This window comes from Paroedura picta, chromosome 16, assembly GCF_049243985.1.
Source record: "Paroedura picta isolate Pp20150507F chromosome 16, Ppicta_v3.0, whole genome shotgun sequence".
In the NCBI taxonomy this organism is placed as follows: domain Eukaryota; kingdom Metazoa; phylum Chordata; class Lepidosauria; order Squamata; family Gekkonidae; genus Paroedura; species Paroedura picta.
This window is the reverse complement of record NC_135384.1, coordinates 29,079,576-29,096,559: the sequence shown is the minus strand read 5'-3', so window position 1 is coordinate 29,096,559 and position 16,984 is coordinate 29,079,576. Positions and strand designations below refer to the sequence as shown.

General features: G+C 52.0%; 2 protein-coding genes across 3 annotated transcripts in view; one reads left to right on the top strand and one right to left on the bottom strand.

The window, feature by feature from the left end:
- On the bottom strand, positions 1–15,038 carry PSMD11 (proteasome 26S subunit, non-ATPase 11). Its single transcript, XM_077313834.1, has 14 exons — positions 14,865–15,038; positions 11,092–11,193; positions 10,382–10,506; positions 10,140–10,211; positions 9,125–9,182; positions 7,932–8,126; positions 6,369–6,513; positions 5,859–5,919; positions 5,221–5,283; positions 4,452–4,577; positions 3,148–3,183; positions 2,539–2,590; positions 2,046–2,188; positions 1–1,923 (listed from the first exon to the last, which is right to left on the bottom strand). The coding sequence occupies exons 1-13, from the start codon at positions 14,953–14,955 to the stop codon at positions 2,046–2,048; spliced, it is 1,269 nt and encodes a 422-aa protein (XP_077169949.1). The 5' UTR covers positions 14,956–15,038; the 3' UTR covers positions 1–1,923.
- Positions 15,039–16,095: 1,057 nt separating this feature from the next.
- NSF (N-ethylmaleimide sensitive factor, vesicle fusing ATPase) overlaps positions 16,096–16,984 on the top strand; it is a 47,442-nt gene continuing 46,553 nt past the window's right edge. For both annotated transcript variants that reach the window (XM_077313677.1, XM_077313678.1), the window contains exon 1: positions 16,096–16,271. In XM_077313677.1, the coding sequence (XP_077169792.1) occupies positions 16,260–16,271 (12 nt within the window). In that variant the 5' untranslated portion in view covers positions 16,096–16,259. The remainder of the gene's footprint in view (positions 16,272–16,984) is intronic.

The window sequence follows — 16,984 nt, the reverse complement described above, 5'->3', positions numbered from 1 at the left end:
TTTTTGAAAAAAAAAATTTATTTGTATGCCATCTGAACATCAGATATACCTGGTGTGTGTTGAGCGTGAACCGTTTGTACATTTGGAATCCGTGGTGCCGAAACCCTCCCCGAGACTGAAGTTTCTTTTTTTAAAAAATTACCTCCCCGAACAACTGACTGGCTGAGACAAAGACAGAGTGAAAGAAACAGGGAGAGAAGCAGGTCAGAGGGACAGAGAGGGTGGGTCAGCCAGCGGAACGACTGCATGCAAATGCAAAAATATCTCACGGTACAGGAGAGTAATTCTACAAAATGAAGGTCGAGACGCGTCGAGGGAAGAGGGCAGCACGGCCAGAGGCTACGCTACCTTGATGTCAGTGACACGTGGAAAATAATTTCAGCGTACGGCGGGAGGCTGGGCCTGACAGTCATCTTCCCCCTTCCCCCCAGAATTCCCCATGCTGATAGGGAGCAACTGAAGGGTTCTTTTTGACAGGCATGGGGATGCTGCCAAGAACCAGGGCCTCTGTGCGGAGTTCCCCACTCCCCACTCCCCTCCCGGCGGGTTGGCTGCTAAGACAGTCACAGGGGCAGGCCAGGATCCCTTCTCTGCCCTGCTTGCTCTCAGGGTCACCCCAGGGGCATTGTAGGTATTCGAACGGGATCTTCCTTGCCTCCAGTTTGGAGCAGGAAACAGTTAAGCACTGGGATGCAAACGCATTTATCCCGGAAGAGATGGGCGGGTGGGGAGAATGACACCCTGGGGGGGGGGGTAGTGTTTTCGGTGGCTGTCATGGGGTCCTCAGAACAAGGGTATACCTCCCCCTGGTGGATGCTTGGGGAGTCGCACAAAATTAAGGAAATTCTGGGCAGCCCAGGAACGGCCCGGAAATTCTAAAACGCTAAACTCAACTCCACTCTTAAACAAAAGAACAACCTTTTCGTAAACACATGCTCCCCACTGCACTTCCAAATGCACATCTCGGGAAGTGTTAGGGCAAGTGTATACCTTGTCATTGTGGGACGGGAGGGGACATCACGCAGTACAGAACCAGGAAATGTTCAGTTACGGATGAGACCGTGGCAGCAAATCACAGGGGGGAAAATGCATTCAAGCAGGCTCTGGGGCATTCAAGGCACCCAAGAATTCAACAGAACATTTGATCAAGAGAGCCCCCTCCCCCAGTTCTTTCTGTAGTGTCAATGGCAGAGGACGAAAAGCCGATTTCACTTTGGCTGTGAAACACTCCACGTGTTAACTCAAGTCCTCGCTTTCTAACCGGTGGCTCTACAGGGGCCAAAATTCCTGCAAGGAAAGCTCTGGAGGGAGGGTTTTTTTTGGAGGGATGGACCTGCAGGGGCTTCTTGCTGATAGGCAAGATGCCGTAACTGGCCACAGCTTCTGCGTGCATGAACGCATGCATACAATAATAGTAGTTTATATGGTGTGCCAGGGAACTGTATGGGAATTTCCCTGCTGTGTGGGAATTTCGTTCTCCTCTGGAGCATTCCTCTGGTGGCAGAGTTCCTACCACCGACATACAATTCTGCCTCCCCTCCCTGCCACCCTCAAGAAAATGGGAATCACTTTTGTTTTTATTTAAAGGTCGCATACGCCTCTCCTTTTATTCGGGATACTGCCACGGCTTCCTCCCCCTTCCCCTTCCCCACAAAAAAAAATCGTGTTTTTTTTTCCTTTTTAAAACATTATTTTCCCATCCCAGTACAAAGTTCGGCAGGTGAAAGGTTACATGGAAACTGGAACACACAATCGTAGAGACAGGATGGATCAGATGAGGAAGTCTTAAAACTTTCCAAGTGAAAAAGTAGAGCAAAATGGGGGGTGGGGGAGAGGAAAAAAACCACCAGTCTTCTAGCCCGTTGCCCCCCCCCCAAAAAAAAGGTTTCACGCACCCAATCTCCAAAGCTACAGTTCCCAACTCTGCAAGACAGAAAAAAAGAAATAATAAAAAGGATGGTGCCACCTCAATCTCAACGGCCCCCCGAGAAAGGGCACCAAGAGATGGGTCAGAGCCCCCCGGGTGGGCTGCAGGAGCCCCTCACCTATGTCAGCTTCTTGGCTTTGTTGTATAATGAATCCACCACTTTGCTCATGTTCTGAATGGTCTCCAGGGCAGCTTCGTACGTTTTGTCTACAGGCGGTTCATCGAAAATAATCAAGACGCCTTCCCCTTGGTCGAGGATACCTAGAGAGAGAGACGGTGGGGTGGGGGGTGGGGGCCAGCCTTGAGTTAAGGGTCTCGGGAAGGTGCTGCTTTGCCACAGACCCCTTCTTCATCCACCGCCGCCCGAATTAACAGGGCCGAATCAGCTCTTGAGCAGCCTCAGAGTGGAATGCGGGGAGACGTTTAAAAGTCTGCGCCAGGGGTGGCCAAACGGTGGCTTCTCCAGGTGTCCATGGACTACAATTCCCAGGAGCCCCAGGCCATGAGGACAGAGCACCTGGAGACCCAAGGCAGCCCAAGCAAGTCCTCGTGGCTGCCGAGCCACGGAGGAGACATGAACGGGAGTATCGGGAGGCAAGAGAGAGACTCACCGTGGAACTTCTTGTCCAGGATCATCTGTGAAAGCTTCCTTTCCACATCCGCCTGAAATGGGACCAGATGACAGTCAGCCCTCTTTGACCTGACAGCAGAGCCAGCAGATCTTGCCAACCAGAAACGCTGCCGCTTTACGGAGTGACAAGTATGACCTCCACGAGGGGCGCCATGAGCCTTTTAGCAGGAACCAAGAAGCTGCTGCCCCCTCCCTCCTCCCACAAATAAAGGAATCCTCGCCACAAATTTGCTCTGGAGGAGGAACCAGCTTCTATTATGCAGGGCAGGTCAATGCATTCTAGTGCTGTACGCTTTAGCCGCCCTGCAGAAATAGCTGTGTCTACCATGGCTGGAACGCAATAAATGCACCTCATGCATTTAAATGCAGTTCATGCATGGGCATTTTCCAGCCTTGAGAGAACAGAAGATATTTTTCTTTCAGAGCACCAAGAAGGATCAGCTCCTTAAAGCAGCTTGTGTTTTTTTTTTTTGGGGGGGGGGGGGTCTGTTTTAACAGAGTGGATTCTGTTCTTCACAGCTGCCCCGTCTACCAAGGCTGTTCACAAGAATGCCACCGCGTTGAGACTGTTTGTCCCCCGGGCTCTTACCTTTGACAACTTGATAAGGCTAGATATGTGTTCAATCTGAAAAAGAAAAAGGAATTCAGACAGGGAGGAAAACACTTTTTTTTTTTTAAAAAAAAAGGTCGCTTTCACGGTAAAGCTAGCCGAGGAAAGGTGCTCAAAGCACACAGGAAGTGCTGGTGGAACCTGCAGATTGTAGGTTTGCGTCTGAACAAAGTTTGACTCCAGGGGCACCTTTAGGAACAACAAAGTTTTATTCAAGAATAAAACTTGCTTTGCTTATATATTGTGCATAAAACTCGGTTGGCCTCCAAGGTGCCCTGGACTCAAACTTTGTTCTGCTGCTGCGGACCAACAGGGCCACCAACTGGAATCTAGATTAGCATCCGTGAGTGTGGCCGATTCTGTCTATAGAAAACATTTAGGCCACAATGTACATTTCTCCCATTATTCAACTGGTCCCTTTGGCTAGATTTCTTGTCTCCCTAATGCAGCCTTTTCCAGCCTTCAGACCATGGAGGAACCCCTGAAATATTTCCAAGCTCTGAGGAACCCCGGAAGTGCAATGTGGCCCTTCACGGAAGTGGGTGCGGGAGCCAGTCAATCAATTGATCATTTACCATTTCCACTGTGGAGAAAGAGCTGAGGCCTGTAGAGCATCAGGGGAAGTGGGCTCCAGTGACATCTAGTGATGTCAGCAGCCACCGGAGCTCCTGGGAAGGGCCGCCTAATCCCCGGGGAGCTCTTGCATAATCCCAAGGTTAGGAATCCCTGCCTGAATACGAATCTGTGTATCGGGACAATCCCTTCTGATCCCCGAGGAGGGGGAGGGATCCTCCTATAACCTCTGCTCAACAATGTCACTGAACAGTTTGGGCAGGTATACAGGGAACACAAGCCAAAAATCACTCTATAAATGCACCGTTCCGTTCTTGTTCTCTTATAGCCTTTCCTACCCTGGAGATTTATCCATCACTTCAGACTCTAACCTACTCCGTAGAAAACACACTCCCCTGCCGGTGCAGAGAAAAACAAAGGAAGATCCACACAGCTTTCCAAGAAAATTCACTCCTCGGTCAATAGTGATGAAGATTTTTTATGCACATGTCAAGGCAGGTGGGAGAATTGGCAGGAACTGATCTCGGAGCCACAACGGCTGCCCGCAACGAGCATTATTCCCCATGCATGCCATCCTCAATGCTCACAGCTCTGCCAGGAGAGGAGATGGTTGGCTTTTGAGGTTTAACTGGGAAATCGAGGCAGGTGACCTTCTGTGCCTCCTGGACGTAGAGAACCAAGGATGCGGACGCTCCGGAAGTCTTCCCTACCTGCACTCTGGAGAACGGCTCAATGACCCGGATCAGGTTCTGTTCCAATAAGTTATCATAGAGTTTGCCCAAATGTGTATTGATGATGGGGTCGTCCCTGAGTTCCACTTTATAATCTTTCAGAGCCTGCGGAAGACAAGGGTGCCAGGTTCAGCCAGTAACGCGAGCACAGCTTGCAACCCGTCCCAGCCAAAAGAGGGAAGTGTTCCCCTGGGTCAACCCGCCCCCTCCCCTCCAAAAAAGACTGATCCAGGCCTCCTGCACGTGCTGCATTATATAAGAGCATTCCCAGAGAAGAAGAGGTGGTGGGACTTCCACAGCTTGTGTGCCATTTAATCTCTGTGTGGAAGACGGGCGTTAAAACATGGATGAAAATTAATTGCCTGCTCTTTCTATCATGAGAAGGGGGGGGAGAGAATCGTAGAGATGGTCATTTTTATCGGTTGGTGGATTCTGACAGGGAAGGGAGCAGATTAGAAGTTTTTGGCCTCAACTGTAGGGCTGGCAGAATAACTCTGGTCTTACAAGCCATGGGGAACTGTCCGAGGTCCGTCTCTCAGTTGGCAGAGCATCCCACCAAGCTGGGGCCAGGGACAGAGCCAAAAAGCTCCAGACGGCTGCTAAGAAGAGCTTCTGGTCTTAATGAGTGCCCACGCACCCACTGGGCTTACGGGGAACACCAATCTCCACATTTCCAGCTTTCAAAAGACAGGATTTAATTGTACCCCATGCCAGGAAAATCCGCCCTGTTTCCAATTGGCTGGCTCACCTTTTTGAAGTCGTCCAGTGACCGGTTCTTACTGGCCTGTGCCACGCACTTTAGTGCTTCCGTCTGCAAAGAATAGAGACAGTACTGGTGTTATGCTGGGTCACGGCAAAAGCATGCTGTGTCTGCGCCATTCATGCTTTTCAGGGCCTCCCAAGTGGGAGGGGGGAATCTTCCAGCAGCCCAAAAGGAAAACCGGGAAAGATCCTTGACAAAGGATGGACGGCGATTGAATTCTATTGCTATTTACTGAAATACGTCACAGAGGCAAGCAGTCCAAAATGACTGCTGAAAACAAGCCATCTAGACCAGTGGTTCTCAACCTGGGGGTCGGGACCCCTTTGGGGGTCAAGCGACACTTTCAAAGGGGTCGTGGCAGGGCAAGCAGCTTGGCTGGGGGGGGGCGCTGCCACTGTCGCTGCTTCTCCTGAAGGTGCCCGCTAATTTATATACAATTTATAACCAATTTCTATACATTCCTGAACCATGGATCTTCACGCCATTGGTCAGTTTCAGTTTAATTTCTGTGAAAGAACACTTGCATCATTTTATAGTTGGGGGTCACCACAACATGAGGTCGTGGCATTAGGAAGGGTGAGAACCACTGATCTAGACAAAATATGAAGACGGCGTTCCCATACCTGCCTGCCAGCATACCGCAGCGCAAGCTTCCCGCTCACCAGCGCCTGTACATCCTCTGGCCTGGGGAGAGAACGCAAATCAAGAAACGCTGATTACTTGTGGTCATGAATGTTTATCAGATCCCCTCTCAGTCGTCTCCTCTCTAGGCTAAACAGATCAAGCTCCCCCAACCTTTCTTCATACGTCTTGGTCTCCAAACCCCTCACCACCTTTGCTGCCCTCCTCTGGACACGCTCCGGTTTGTTTACAACTGGCACCCACACCAGGGGTAGTCAAACTGCGGCCCTCCAGATGTCCATGGACTACAATTCCCAGAAGCCCCCTGCCAGCAAATGCTGGCAGGGGGCTCCTGGGAATTGTAGTCCATGGACATCTGGAGGGCCGCAGTTTGACTACCCCTGTCCCACACATTAAGGGGCCTCCGATTACAGCAGGGATCCTGACGGCAGAATGCTTGGCACGGTAATGGGGAGTGGGGGGCAAGAGGAAACGGGCGGGGCCACACGTACGAGTTCAGCATGATCTTGCACAGGAGCATGTATTTCAGGGCCGTGATGGCTTTGGGGCTGTCGATGGAGTCGTAACCCTCGAACGCCTCGTAGAAATAGGAGTAAGCGGTCTTCCAGTCTTTCTCTTCCGCTGCGTGGATGATGCCTGTTTGCAAACGGGGGGCCAAGCAGAGAACAGGTCTGGCATTAGACATCATTGGCTTGAATGCTCTTCTGAGGAATTCTGGCATGCTGAGGTTTCTTAAATCCCACAGGAAGGCCACTCCCCCTGGCAAGTTTCTCTCATATTTCTTGTTCCCTCTTTAAGCCGGGCTGCAACCATTTATTCTTAGCCTTCGTGCTTGTCAGTCGGTTTAATATTATTATGTTTCAGTTTCATAGTTTTGAAAAATGAGTCACGTTCTTCAAAATTTATTAGTGGTATAAGGGACCTATGCTTCTTTCCATTTATAATTCTTTCTGCGTCTGCGGCTGAACTAAGATCAGAATTGTGACCACCGCCGCTATATGTTATGTGATATGTTATATGTAACTTTTAATTGGGGTTTTTATGGGGATTTTATTGTGTTTTAACTATTTATGTTGTAAACCGCCCTGAGACCTATTGGGAGAAGGGCGGTCTAAAAATTAAATAATAATAATAATAATAATAACAATAACGTCATCAACTTTTTTGTTCTCTGGAGTCTGTTTTGTTTTTTGGTGTGTTGCCACATCAGAAGCCTTTTCCAATTTCAAAGTTTTACACAGATTCAGAGTGCTGGGAAGACATCGAGACATTATTCTGCCTGGGGATATTTGCATCAAAACATTTTGCAGGTGTATTAAAACAGGGCATTTTCTTTTTGTTTTTGTAAGATTTATGCTATTGTTTCTGGAGGCCTGCCCCTTGAAGAAGCCTGTTGTGGGGCGAAAGGCATGTTGGATGTGAATTCTCCTTGGGTACAGTTTTGTTTATGAGAAGATAAACACCCTTTGTGTTGCACTTGGCTGCCAAACTCTGTTCACATTCCGTTATCCTGCTCTGGATTGTTTATTACTGCATTATCTGTGGTGCTCATTTCTTTTGGCTTGCAAAAGCCTGTGTGGCTGGCTCATATTAATCTATGCACTAATTGCATCGTTCATGAATATAGTATTGTTGCAAGATATGCTGTATTGTCTACATTATTTAATTTGGTAGCTGAATATACACGAACATGTCCTTTTCTGTTTGCTTAGTGCATGGTCTATGCTCCCTTTCTAGTTTGTTTGATAAATCTTCCCAGGCTGGGTGTCTCGGGGAGAGGGCGGGTGGGCTTTTTGTCAATCTTTGCTGGTCTTCAAGGTGCTCCAGGACTCTAACTTTGTTCTAATACTGGTTGTCATTTGGGTTTCAAAAATTCTGCTGCTTTCCCCGCAAGAGGTCACAGGCCCAAGGCCAAGTGAGCATGGAAGCACCACCTTCTAATTTTCAGACAACACATTGCCGTGATATCCTTCATAACTAGTGGCCCTGGTCCAACAGGAAGAGGAGCCCCCCCTCCCCCCCCGATGGATGAACTGCATGGCTGCCCCGCCTACCTGACTGCATGTCCAGGGCTGCCTGCAGCTTGGGAGGGCAATAGATGGCGTTGGCTGTGGTCCGGGCCGAGGTCAGCGCTGCTCTGGCTTTCGGCAGGTTGCTCAAGGCGTGATACGTCTTGCTCTCCAGCAGCTGGACTTCCACGAGGAGGGCCTTGTCGTCCATCTTCTTCAGCTCCCGCAGGAGCTGTGAGCCTGGAGAAAGCAATGCACCGGAGGAGGCCGCCTGAGAAACCCTCAGAATAAATGCTTTGTCCTGAGCAAGGCCACGAAACAAACAAACGATGCAGTCGTGGGCACAGAGCACTAGCAGAGCAGAATGACTAGAGCAGGGACTCTCACAACACACTGGTGCGCCACTGGTGCCCTGGCGTGTTGGGATGTTTAACCTGATAATTAAATAAAATCAAGCTCCCTTATATGGGCAAGTTGACCCGCCCCCTCCCAAAGTGGCCAGTCACAGGCCTGGAGGGGGTTGGAAGGGGAAGGGCCCTGGCCCTTCAAACCTTTGCTGGCCGAGGCTCCCACCACTTTGTCGACCTGAGTCAGTGAGCGAAGCGAGTCCTTCCTTGGGGTTGGGAGGGCTGCTCTTTTGTTTAGCTTGAGGGTGGCCGAGGGGCCTTCTGCAACATCTGGGCCTTGGGTGGTGGGTAGAGGGCCCCTCCCGCAGCCTACTGCTGCCCACAGGTGGACTAAAAGCCGCAGAAAGCCCTTGGTGAGTCATGGACCTTGGTTGGAGGGGAGAGGAGCCTGACTCAAAGAACTTTTTTAAAAAAGTGTTTTGAGTTTACCAGGATTTGTGTGCGAATTCTGGATGACATGACACGGGGGGGGGGGGGGGGGCGCATGGCGTGGCCAACTGATGTCATTTCCTCACAGACTTTGCGTGGGAGTGCACTAAACCAGGGGCAGTCAACCTGTGGTCCTCCAGATGTCCATGGACTACAATTCCCATGAGCCCCTGCCAGCAAACGCTGGCAGGGGCTCATGGGAAATGTAGTCCATGGACAACTGGAGGATCACAGGTTGACTGCCCCTGCACTAAACAATCCCTGCAAAACATTTTTCTCTCTTTTGCAGCAAGCGAAATGCCATTTTTCTCATGCCAAATATGCAATACGACGATGAAAACCTTTCGGGAAGTACAATCTGAAGCTTACGACAGTGTTAATGCCAACTGGACGTCATCTTACCCAACTGTAACGCCTCCTGGTACCTTTTAGTGTCAAAGTACAAGGACACCAGTCTTGCCTGCAAAAGGGAAAGTTTTTTAAAAATTAATTTTAAATTAAAATTCAACTAGAAATACAAATACCCTGACCATTCCAGCCCAGGCCAGCTCAATCTCGGCAGCTGTCGAAAGCTAAGCTAGCTGGGAGAATGCGAAGGAAGTCCGGGGTAGCTCTGCAGAGGCAGACAACGGCCAACCCGCTCTGCTTGACTCTTGCCTTGGGAAACCCTCTGGAATCACCATAAGCCAGCTCTGACTTGACTGCCCCGGACACTCAGGCAAAAACATCTAGGAGCCAATCTTCCAGTGAACACTGCAGAAGGCAAGGAACGGGCAAGACCTGGAAGGTTTGACAAGGAGAGCAAATGGGATGGCCATTGCCCAGTTGTAAATGCTTTGGGTGGGTGGGGCTCTGCAGGAAAAAATAGCGAGTTTCAAGGGGAAGACGTCCCCGGCAGAGGGAGATGGATCCCAGAGACAAGAGGGATGGCCCAAAGACACTCATTTTGCTGACAGGCCAGTGGTGGCCAAACTGTGGCTCTCCAGATGTCCATGGACTACAATTCCCACAACCCCCTGCCAACAGCTGATCATCTTGCCTGTAGCCAAGGATACGTACACAGCCTCTTCCCCACAATCCCCTACACCAGGGGTAGTCAACCTGTGGTCCTCCAGATGTCCATGGACTACAATTCCCATGAGCCCCTGCCAGCAAACGCTGGCAGGGGCTCATGGGAATTGTAGTCCATGAACATCTGGAGGACCACAGGTTGACTACGCCTGCCCTACACCAAGGGTCCCCCCAATCTTTTCCTGACGCACTGCGGTGGGCATAGCAACAAAATGGTTGCGGTAGGAAGTGGAGCCAGCTATAAAATGATGGCCATAGCTTGACTTCAGCCACGCTGGGAAGACCCTTGTGCGCTGCACAAGAGGCCAGAAAACCAAATGCGCGGAAAGATGACTTTAAAACGTACCTCCAGAGCTTGGCGCAAGAACGTCCTCTTCTCTGATTTGGCCCACTCGATGCATTCAAGACACAAGTCAACCTTCGGAAAAGGAAACACGGTCAAACTTTCTTCTACATCTGCTGCTACTCTCCCCAGACTGCTTTTCTCTGAACATGGCCCGTGGGAAGAGGACACCCAAGAATCCCTGCAAGGCTTCTGCACTTTGGAGGAGGCAGGCCCGTGCCCAAATGCCCCCCTCCCTGCCTCACCTCTTGTCCTGTTGCTGCTTCCATGTCGAGGAACAGGTCTAGCAGGGAGCGAACCAGGCGGGCTGCCTTGGCCTTGCTGATGGAGTTCAAGAAAGGACGCACGTACTTCAAGAGTCCTCCGAGCTCTGCAACACAGACAAAGTAGTCAGCCAGTGCGTTTCAGGCACGGGGGGGGGGGAATGAAACGGAGGCCCCCGGAACCCCAGCTGACAATTTGGGAATGACCACCCCCAGGGCATGAGGCGTATTTGAGCAGAGGGAGGCTTCACCATGAAGCGCAATCTTTGGATGCAAGGTCCTGAGCCAGAATATCTAACGGCCATACTAAATACAATATAATAACCATACAAAGCATTGTACAATTCCAAGCTTATAGATAACCATTTGCTTGATAAGCCTGTGGTAAGTAATTAGAAGAGCTCAGGTTTTTTACACACATCTTCCTCTCCCCATAACAGGCACCCCGGGAGGTTGGTGGGGCCAAGAGAGCTCTGAGAGAACTGCTCTACGAGAACTGCGACTAGCCCAAGGTCACCCAGCTGGCCCCATGTGGAGGAGCAGGGAATCAAACCCGGCTCTCCAGATTAGAAGCTAGCACCTTTGGCCACTACCCCAAACTGGGAACAAGGGTCCATGTGAACGTGGCACGACTCACGGCCAGACCACGGGAGCAGGTAACTAGGCGGCATGTGAACAGGGTCTCGACGTACCTTCAGCTTGCCCTGTCTTGGCGAGGAGACTGCCGAGCTCCAAGATGCTTTGCTCCTTGACTTGCACGGCCTCTTCGTCATTCTCCTGGACATCTCGCTTCACTACGAGGACAAAGTATTTATTGGAGAAGTAAGAACTGGGCAGAAGGCGGAGTGACGCGAAGCAGCAGCCATCGAGTAAAGGACCACTCGTGTCTTGCCCTGCCTTTCCTTTCTAAAATTAACCTGATCAATGGCACCGCTGGGAGACAGCAAGACAGATGCCGCGAGGATCCAGGGATCTGACAAGGAACACCACGCCTGAGTTTTCAGCAGCAGCAGCTCAGGAGCAAAGAGCATTCCATTTGCAGGCTGCTTGAGTAACCCAGCCTGTTTGGCAGAACACCGTCACCACGAAGGCGAGTGAAATAAATCTCCTTCGCTCCTTAGCGTGTCACTGGATACTGTAAATAAGATACTACAGTTGGAGCTTCCCGACGCTAGGAAGAGCGGGCTGGTCATCCGTTTGGCAGTCTCTGCATGGAAGGACAGGCAAAACCCCACGGATATTCGGAGTAGCTTACACTCCTGCTCCTTTTATTACTTGAACGGCGCATCGATCAGCATGCCAGAGACTAACCCAGGACAACACAGACTGGCTTCAGCAAGACCGCGCTGCAGTTTTGCATAACCAGTTATCAAAAAGTCACAGTTCATCGCTACAACTTCGACTTAGCCCATCAAGAAGAGAAGCTGCCAGTTCTGTCAAGAGGAATGGTTCTCAGTCCACCACCCCTTAAAAGCCAACAAAGAAACAACAACACCTACGATGGTTTGCACAGGACCAGAAAGAAAGACGGTTATTTGCAATTGATCGACAACGGTCTAACACGAACACAACGGTGTGAGGCGGCCCAAACAAAAGTTTCACGCAGCATGAGCAAGCTGTGTCCCCTAAGAGAGCACCTACCATCCTGTGTCAATTGGGTTCATTTCAGAACATGCTACTCTGGCCTATGGGGAACATATTAAATACACAATAAGTGCCTTGGCAGATTGACTGCACCCGCTTGCCCCCATCACAGAGAACTGAACCCGAAGTAGCAGGATCCAAGATTCCTCTTTGCCTGGAGCCCTTGACAGCATAATCTCCCAGCTGTCAAAGTCAGTAGAGAGGCAGTGTGGTCCAGTGGTTAGAGTACTGGATCAGGATTTGGGAGGGAAAGGTTCCAATCCCCCCCCGTCTGCTACAAACATTTACTGTGAGATGGGGGGGGGGGGTGTCAACATTCTCAGCCTAACCTGCCTCACAAAGTTTTGTGAGGATAAAATGAAGAAGGAGTAAGAAAGCTGCTTTGGGCTCCCAAAGGGTCGAAAGCAGAGTACAAATGGAGTAAAGTAAATTAAGTTATGCGGGCAAAGGTGCCACAAAGAGGAAGATGCTCTCAAGCTGGTTATATTCGGCTAGGGGAGGGGGAGAAAGCTAAAGCCTTGTCCCATTTGGTGGGGCACACAGAGTAGTGCCTCTTGAATCCAGAACAAAAAGTGGATGTAAAAAAATGGAGTTGGCAGAGAGACTGGCAAAAAGCAGCCCAGACAGGGAGGCTTTCAAGTCCCTGACCATGACACTGAAGTACTTCTAGATAATCTTCTTCCTGAACACCTTTTGTGAAAAGACTTTTGGCCCTTTGAACATCTCAAGCATTATATATGATCCAAAATCTGCCCACAGCACCTACTGTTACTTCTCTGATGACATTTCTGACTCAGCCACCTGTCTAGTACACTGGGCCATCTTGGCAGCTGTCAGCAAACTTAAATCATGACTGATTGGATGAGAGCACCCGTAGAGCGCATGCCCCATGCTGCCAGAAGGGGACCACAGGTGCGGGCAAGCTTAGAGAGGCCAGCCCTAAGAAGCTTGCACGGATATTTTGCTAACAGCTTCACCATCATTCACACAGCTCCCCTGCTCAGCCTAACGTCTTCCCCACCATCTTTTCCATCTCACACCAGCCATCCCTTTATCTCCCAAGCCCGCTGCAAGCCTCCTTTTGAAACTCGTAAATCACACAGAATACTTTTTGTCCTCTTCTGTCAAGGAGGTTTGCTAAGTGACCAGAAAAGCCTTTGAGCTTGAACTGGTACAGTCTCCTTTCCAGCAATCAGCAGTTTAAGTTTAAATGACACAGAAATAGTTTATTACCAGCCTGTACCTGAACCACAACCAAAAGCACAGAAGAAAGTGGCAAAGATTGGGAAACTTTTGTGAGCCCAGCCTCTACCATGCCTTGGGTAAAAGAATTCTTCATCAGCAAAAATAGCAAGCCTTCAAGCCCAGCTCTCTCCCAGCAGGCAAACAGCCTTTCTTGCCATTCCTTTCTCACTGCTTCCATTCCTTGCTCCAATCTACCTTTCCATTCCTTTTAAACCAGAGCTGGTAGCTGTTAACTTGGGATTTGCTGGAAGCCAATGAGGGAAGCTGGCAGAAAAGCCTAAGATATGGCAGGATAATTGTTTGGGCAGCCAGGTCAAGGGAGTAGACGAGATAAACACAGTAGTGGTAGAAGCCACTAATTCCTCCACGCACACCACCATCCCAGCATTTATATTTTCTAGTAGGAACCCACTCCCCCAACTTTTTAGTCTTTCCTTTTATCTCTCGAGTCTCAAAAAGAAAGATGACTAAGAAAGGGTATATGTGTTTATAAAAACATTCAGAGCAAGGAGAAAGTGAATTTACAGTTGTTCCCTGTCCCATAACACTGGAATTCAGAGATACTTACTGAAGCTAATGGGCAATTGATGCAGGACAAGTGACAAACGTGGAGAACTGACTGCTGGAGGATGTAGCAAGGACCGTAAAAGGGGGGTCAGACACATTTATGGAATGTGTCGGACTCCCTACAGGCTGGCCACATGAGATGGGACACTGGACTATTAGTCTGATCCACCAGGGCTCTTCTAATGTTCTTATAAAGACCCTTCTGGAGGGTTGCTTGCCCTCCAGAGGAACTGGATGGCCACTGTGCAAGACAGGAGCTGGACTGGATGGACACCCCTGGTCTGACCCAGCAGGGCTTGTCTTAAGTTCCAATAAAGCCCTCAGCCTACATACCCCGTGGAAGGCCACTGTGTGAGACCCTCCCTGGTCTGCTCCAGCAGGGCTCTTCTGATGTTCTTACGAAGACCCTGGCCTCTGTGTCCTGTTTTTGTCCCTCCACAGTAACTGGCTAGGCCCATGTGAGACGGGAGGCTGGACTAGATGGGCCAGTGGTCTCATCCAGCAGGGCTCTTCTAGTGTTATTATCAGGAGGCGGTATCAGCCTCCATGCCCTGTAGAGGAACTGACTCTGCAGAGGAACTGTTTTGCCACTGTGTGGGACATGATGCTGGACTAGAAGGGCCACTGGTCCGATCCAGCAGGGCTCTTCTGCTGTTCTTATGAAGACCCTGGCCTCCCTGCCCTGTTGCTGGCCCTCCAGAGGAATTGGTTGGCCCCTGAGTGGGACAGGAGGCTGGACTGGATAGGCCCTCCCTGGTCTGACCCAGCAGGGCTCTTGGGACATCCTCCTGCCTCTGTGCCCCGCTGTTGTCCCCCGCGGAGCGAGGCAGAGGCCGGGCTCGATATCCCTCCGAGGCCCGGCCTGGCCCCGCGGCGCCTGCCTGCCTGCCTGCCGCTCCCCCCCCCCACCTTGCCTGCCTGCAGGGGCGTCGTGAGTCAGCAACGGCCCATGGGCCCCCCTCCCTCCCCGCCTGCTCGCCCTGCGCCCCCCGCGGCGGGCCCTTCTCACCGATGGAGTGGAGGATGCCGATGGAGGCCTCGCGGTCGGTGCTGAGCAAGGACTGGGCTCGCTGGAACTCCAAGCCCGCCGCAGCCGCCATCTTTCAACCGAAAAGCCAAAACTCGCTCACTCACGCCGGGCGGAACCACAGCGCTCCGCTTCCGCCGGAAGCCCGACGACGCTCTTCCGGGGAGCCGGGACTCTATGGTTCGAACCCCATGGCCCGGCTCGCTCGGCGACGCAGGGGTCGATGGGAAATGGAGTCTCGACGGCAACGCCGTCCAGGGGGGACGCTGCGGCCGTCGGGTGGGGAGGGCAGATCGGGGTCGGGAAATGCCGAGAGATTGGGGGGGGGGGGGAGGAGAGGGACCTCGGCGCAGGGCAATGCCATCGAGTCCGCCCTACAGAGCAGCCCCTTTCTCCAGGGGAGTCGTCGGGAGATTGCCAGGTGCTCCCTGGGGGTTGGCGACCCTACTCGGAGACCATGTAAAGCGCAAAGATGCTCGTCTCCAGGTGGGACCTGGAGATCTCCCGGAATTCCAGCTCATCTCCCAGCAATGGAGATCTGACTTCCTGGAGAAGGGGGGTGCTTTGAAAGGCGGACTTTGTAGCACTGGACCCACTGAGGTCTGTTTCTAGGAGTTTCCTGATCTGAATCTGGAAACTCTACTCCTCACTCAGGGAAACAGGATCCTGGCTTTCAGGTTGGATAACAAGGTACTTCGATCACACTGATTTCCTTGAAACATACACGAGTCCCCGCCTCCCGAAGGGTTGCGGGACAAGAGGCTGAGCTTAGGGGCAGATGACGCCATTCATTACTTGCGGGGATGCCTCCTGCTCGGGCGGGGCGAGCGACTAGTCTCTTTCAAACACTTCTTTTCTCATCTGGGGAGGGGTCTGACACCAATTACCACCCTTGACATTTTTAGGACCCCCCCCCCAATGTTTTTGTGCGCGGCAACTGAACCCGGAGGACCGATTAGCTTTTTTAGCAAAGGACGATCATGCCACGGCCCAGGCGACTAATTCGCCCCAATTTATTTCCTCCCTAGAGCTCCATTTCCCCCATGGCCCCCTTCTCCTGCCGCCCCGCAAAAACAACCCCGCGCTTCCATGCCGGCGCCATTGGCCTCGGAAGCGACCGCTCCGCCTGCAAAAGGCTCCCATTTGATTGGCTCCCGGCGTCCACGGCTTCTACTTCCGGGGCGCGTCCTGCGCCCGGCCGCGCGGCCCCCGGAAGTGCCTCCACGACGCCGGCCGCGGAGCGGGGAGGAGAGGCAGCGGAGGGGCGGGGCTGAGAGCGGGCGCTGACGTCACGCGCCCGGCTCCTCCCCCTGGGCCGCTTCCGCGCCGGCGCGCCGCTTCCCCGGCCAGTCCCTCGGTCGGCAGCGGCGGAGCAAGATGGCGGGCCGGGTGAGTCGAGCAGCGAGCGGGAGGGCGGCCGCTGAGTGACGTGTCAGGCCGGGGGGGGGGGCTGTCGGGCCAGCCTGGCCTACCTGGCAGGGTTGTTGTGAGGGGCTCCCGCCTGCTGAGCCGCCAGCCCTGCCTGTTGGCACGCTGGGCCCCCTGGAGGCGGTGGGGGCTTCCTCCAGAGTAGACCTGCCCCCTTCCCCAGCTGTTTGCTTTACTCTAGTTGCTGCCTGGGTTTTGTCTTTCGTGGTGAGATGCTCACAGCAGCTTTCTGCAGAGGAGGAGGGGGAGGGAAGCAAAGTCCTGTCTCTTTACTGCCTGGGTGGCCATGCACTACAATGACCATGAGTCCCTGCCTGCCAAAAGGTAGCTTTGCAAATGGCCATGGGCTGCAGTTATCATGAGCCCCTGGGTACCTCTCCAGATGGCCGTGCACTGCAATGACCATGGGTCCCTGCCAGCCAAACGGTGGCTCTCCAGGTAGCCATGGACTACAATGACCATAAGCCCCTGCCAGGGACATCTGGAGAACCGCAGTTTGCCCCCGCCTTATGGGGTGTTGCTTTACCAGGCAGGGTTATTGATCCCGGTGCCATGAAAGGTATCAGCTGTTAGTTTCTGTTATTAAAGGGACAGGGTAGGTCAGTAACCAGATTTTGTTGGGGAGTGTGTGCGTGTTTTATATACATTTTGGCTCCATAAATATTAGATTCAAA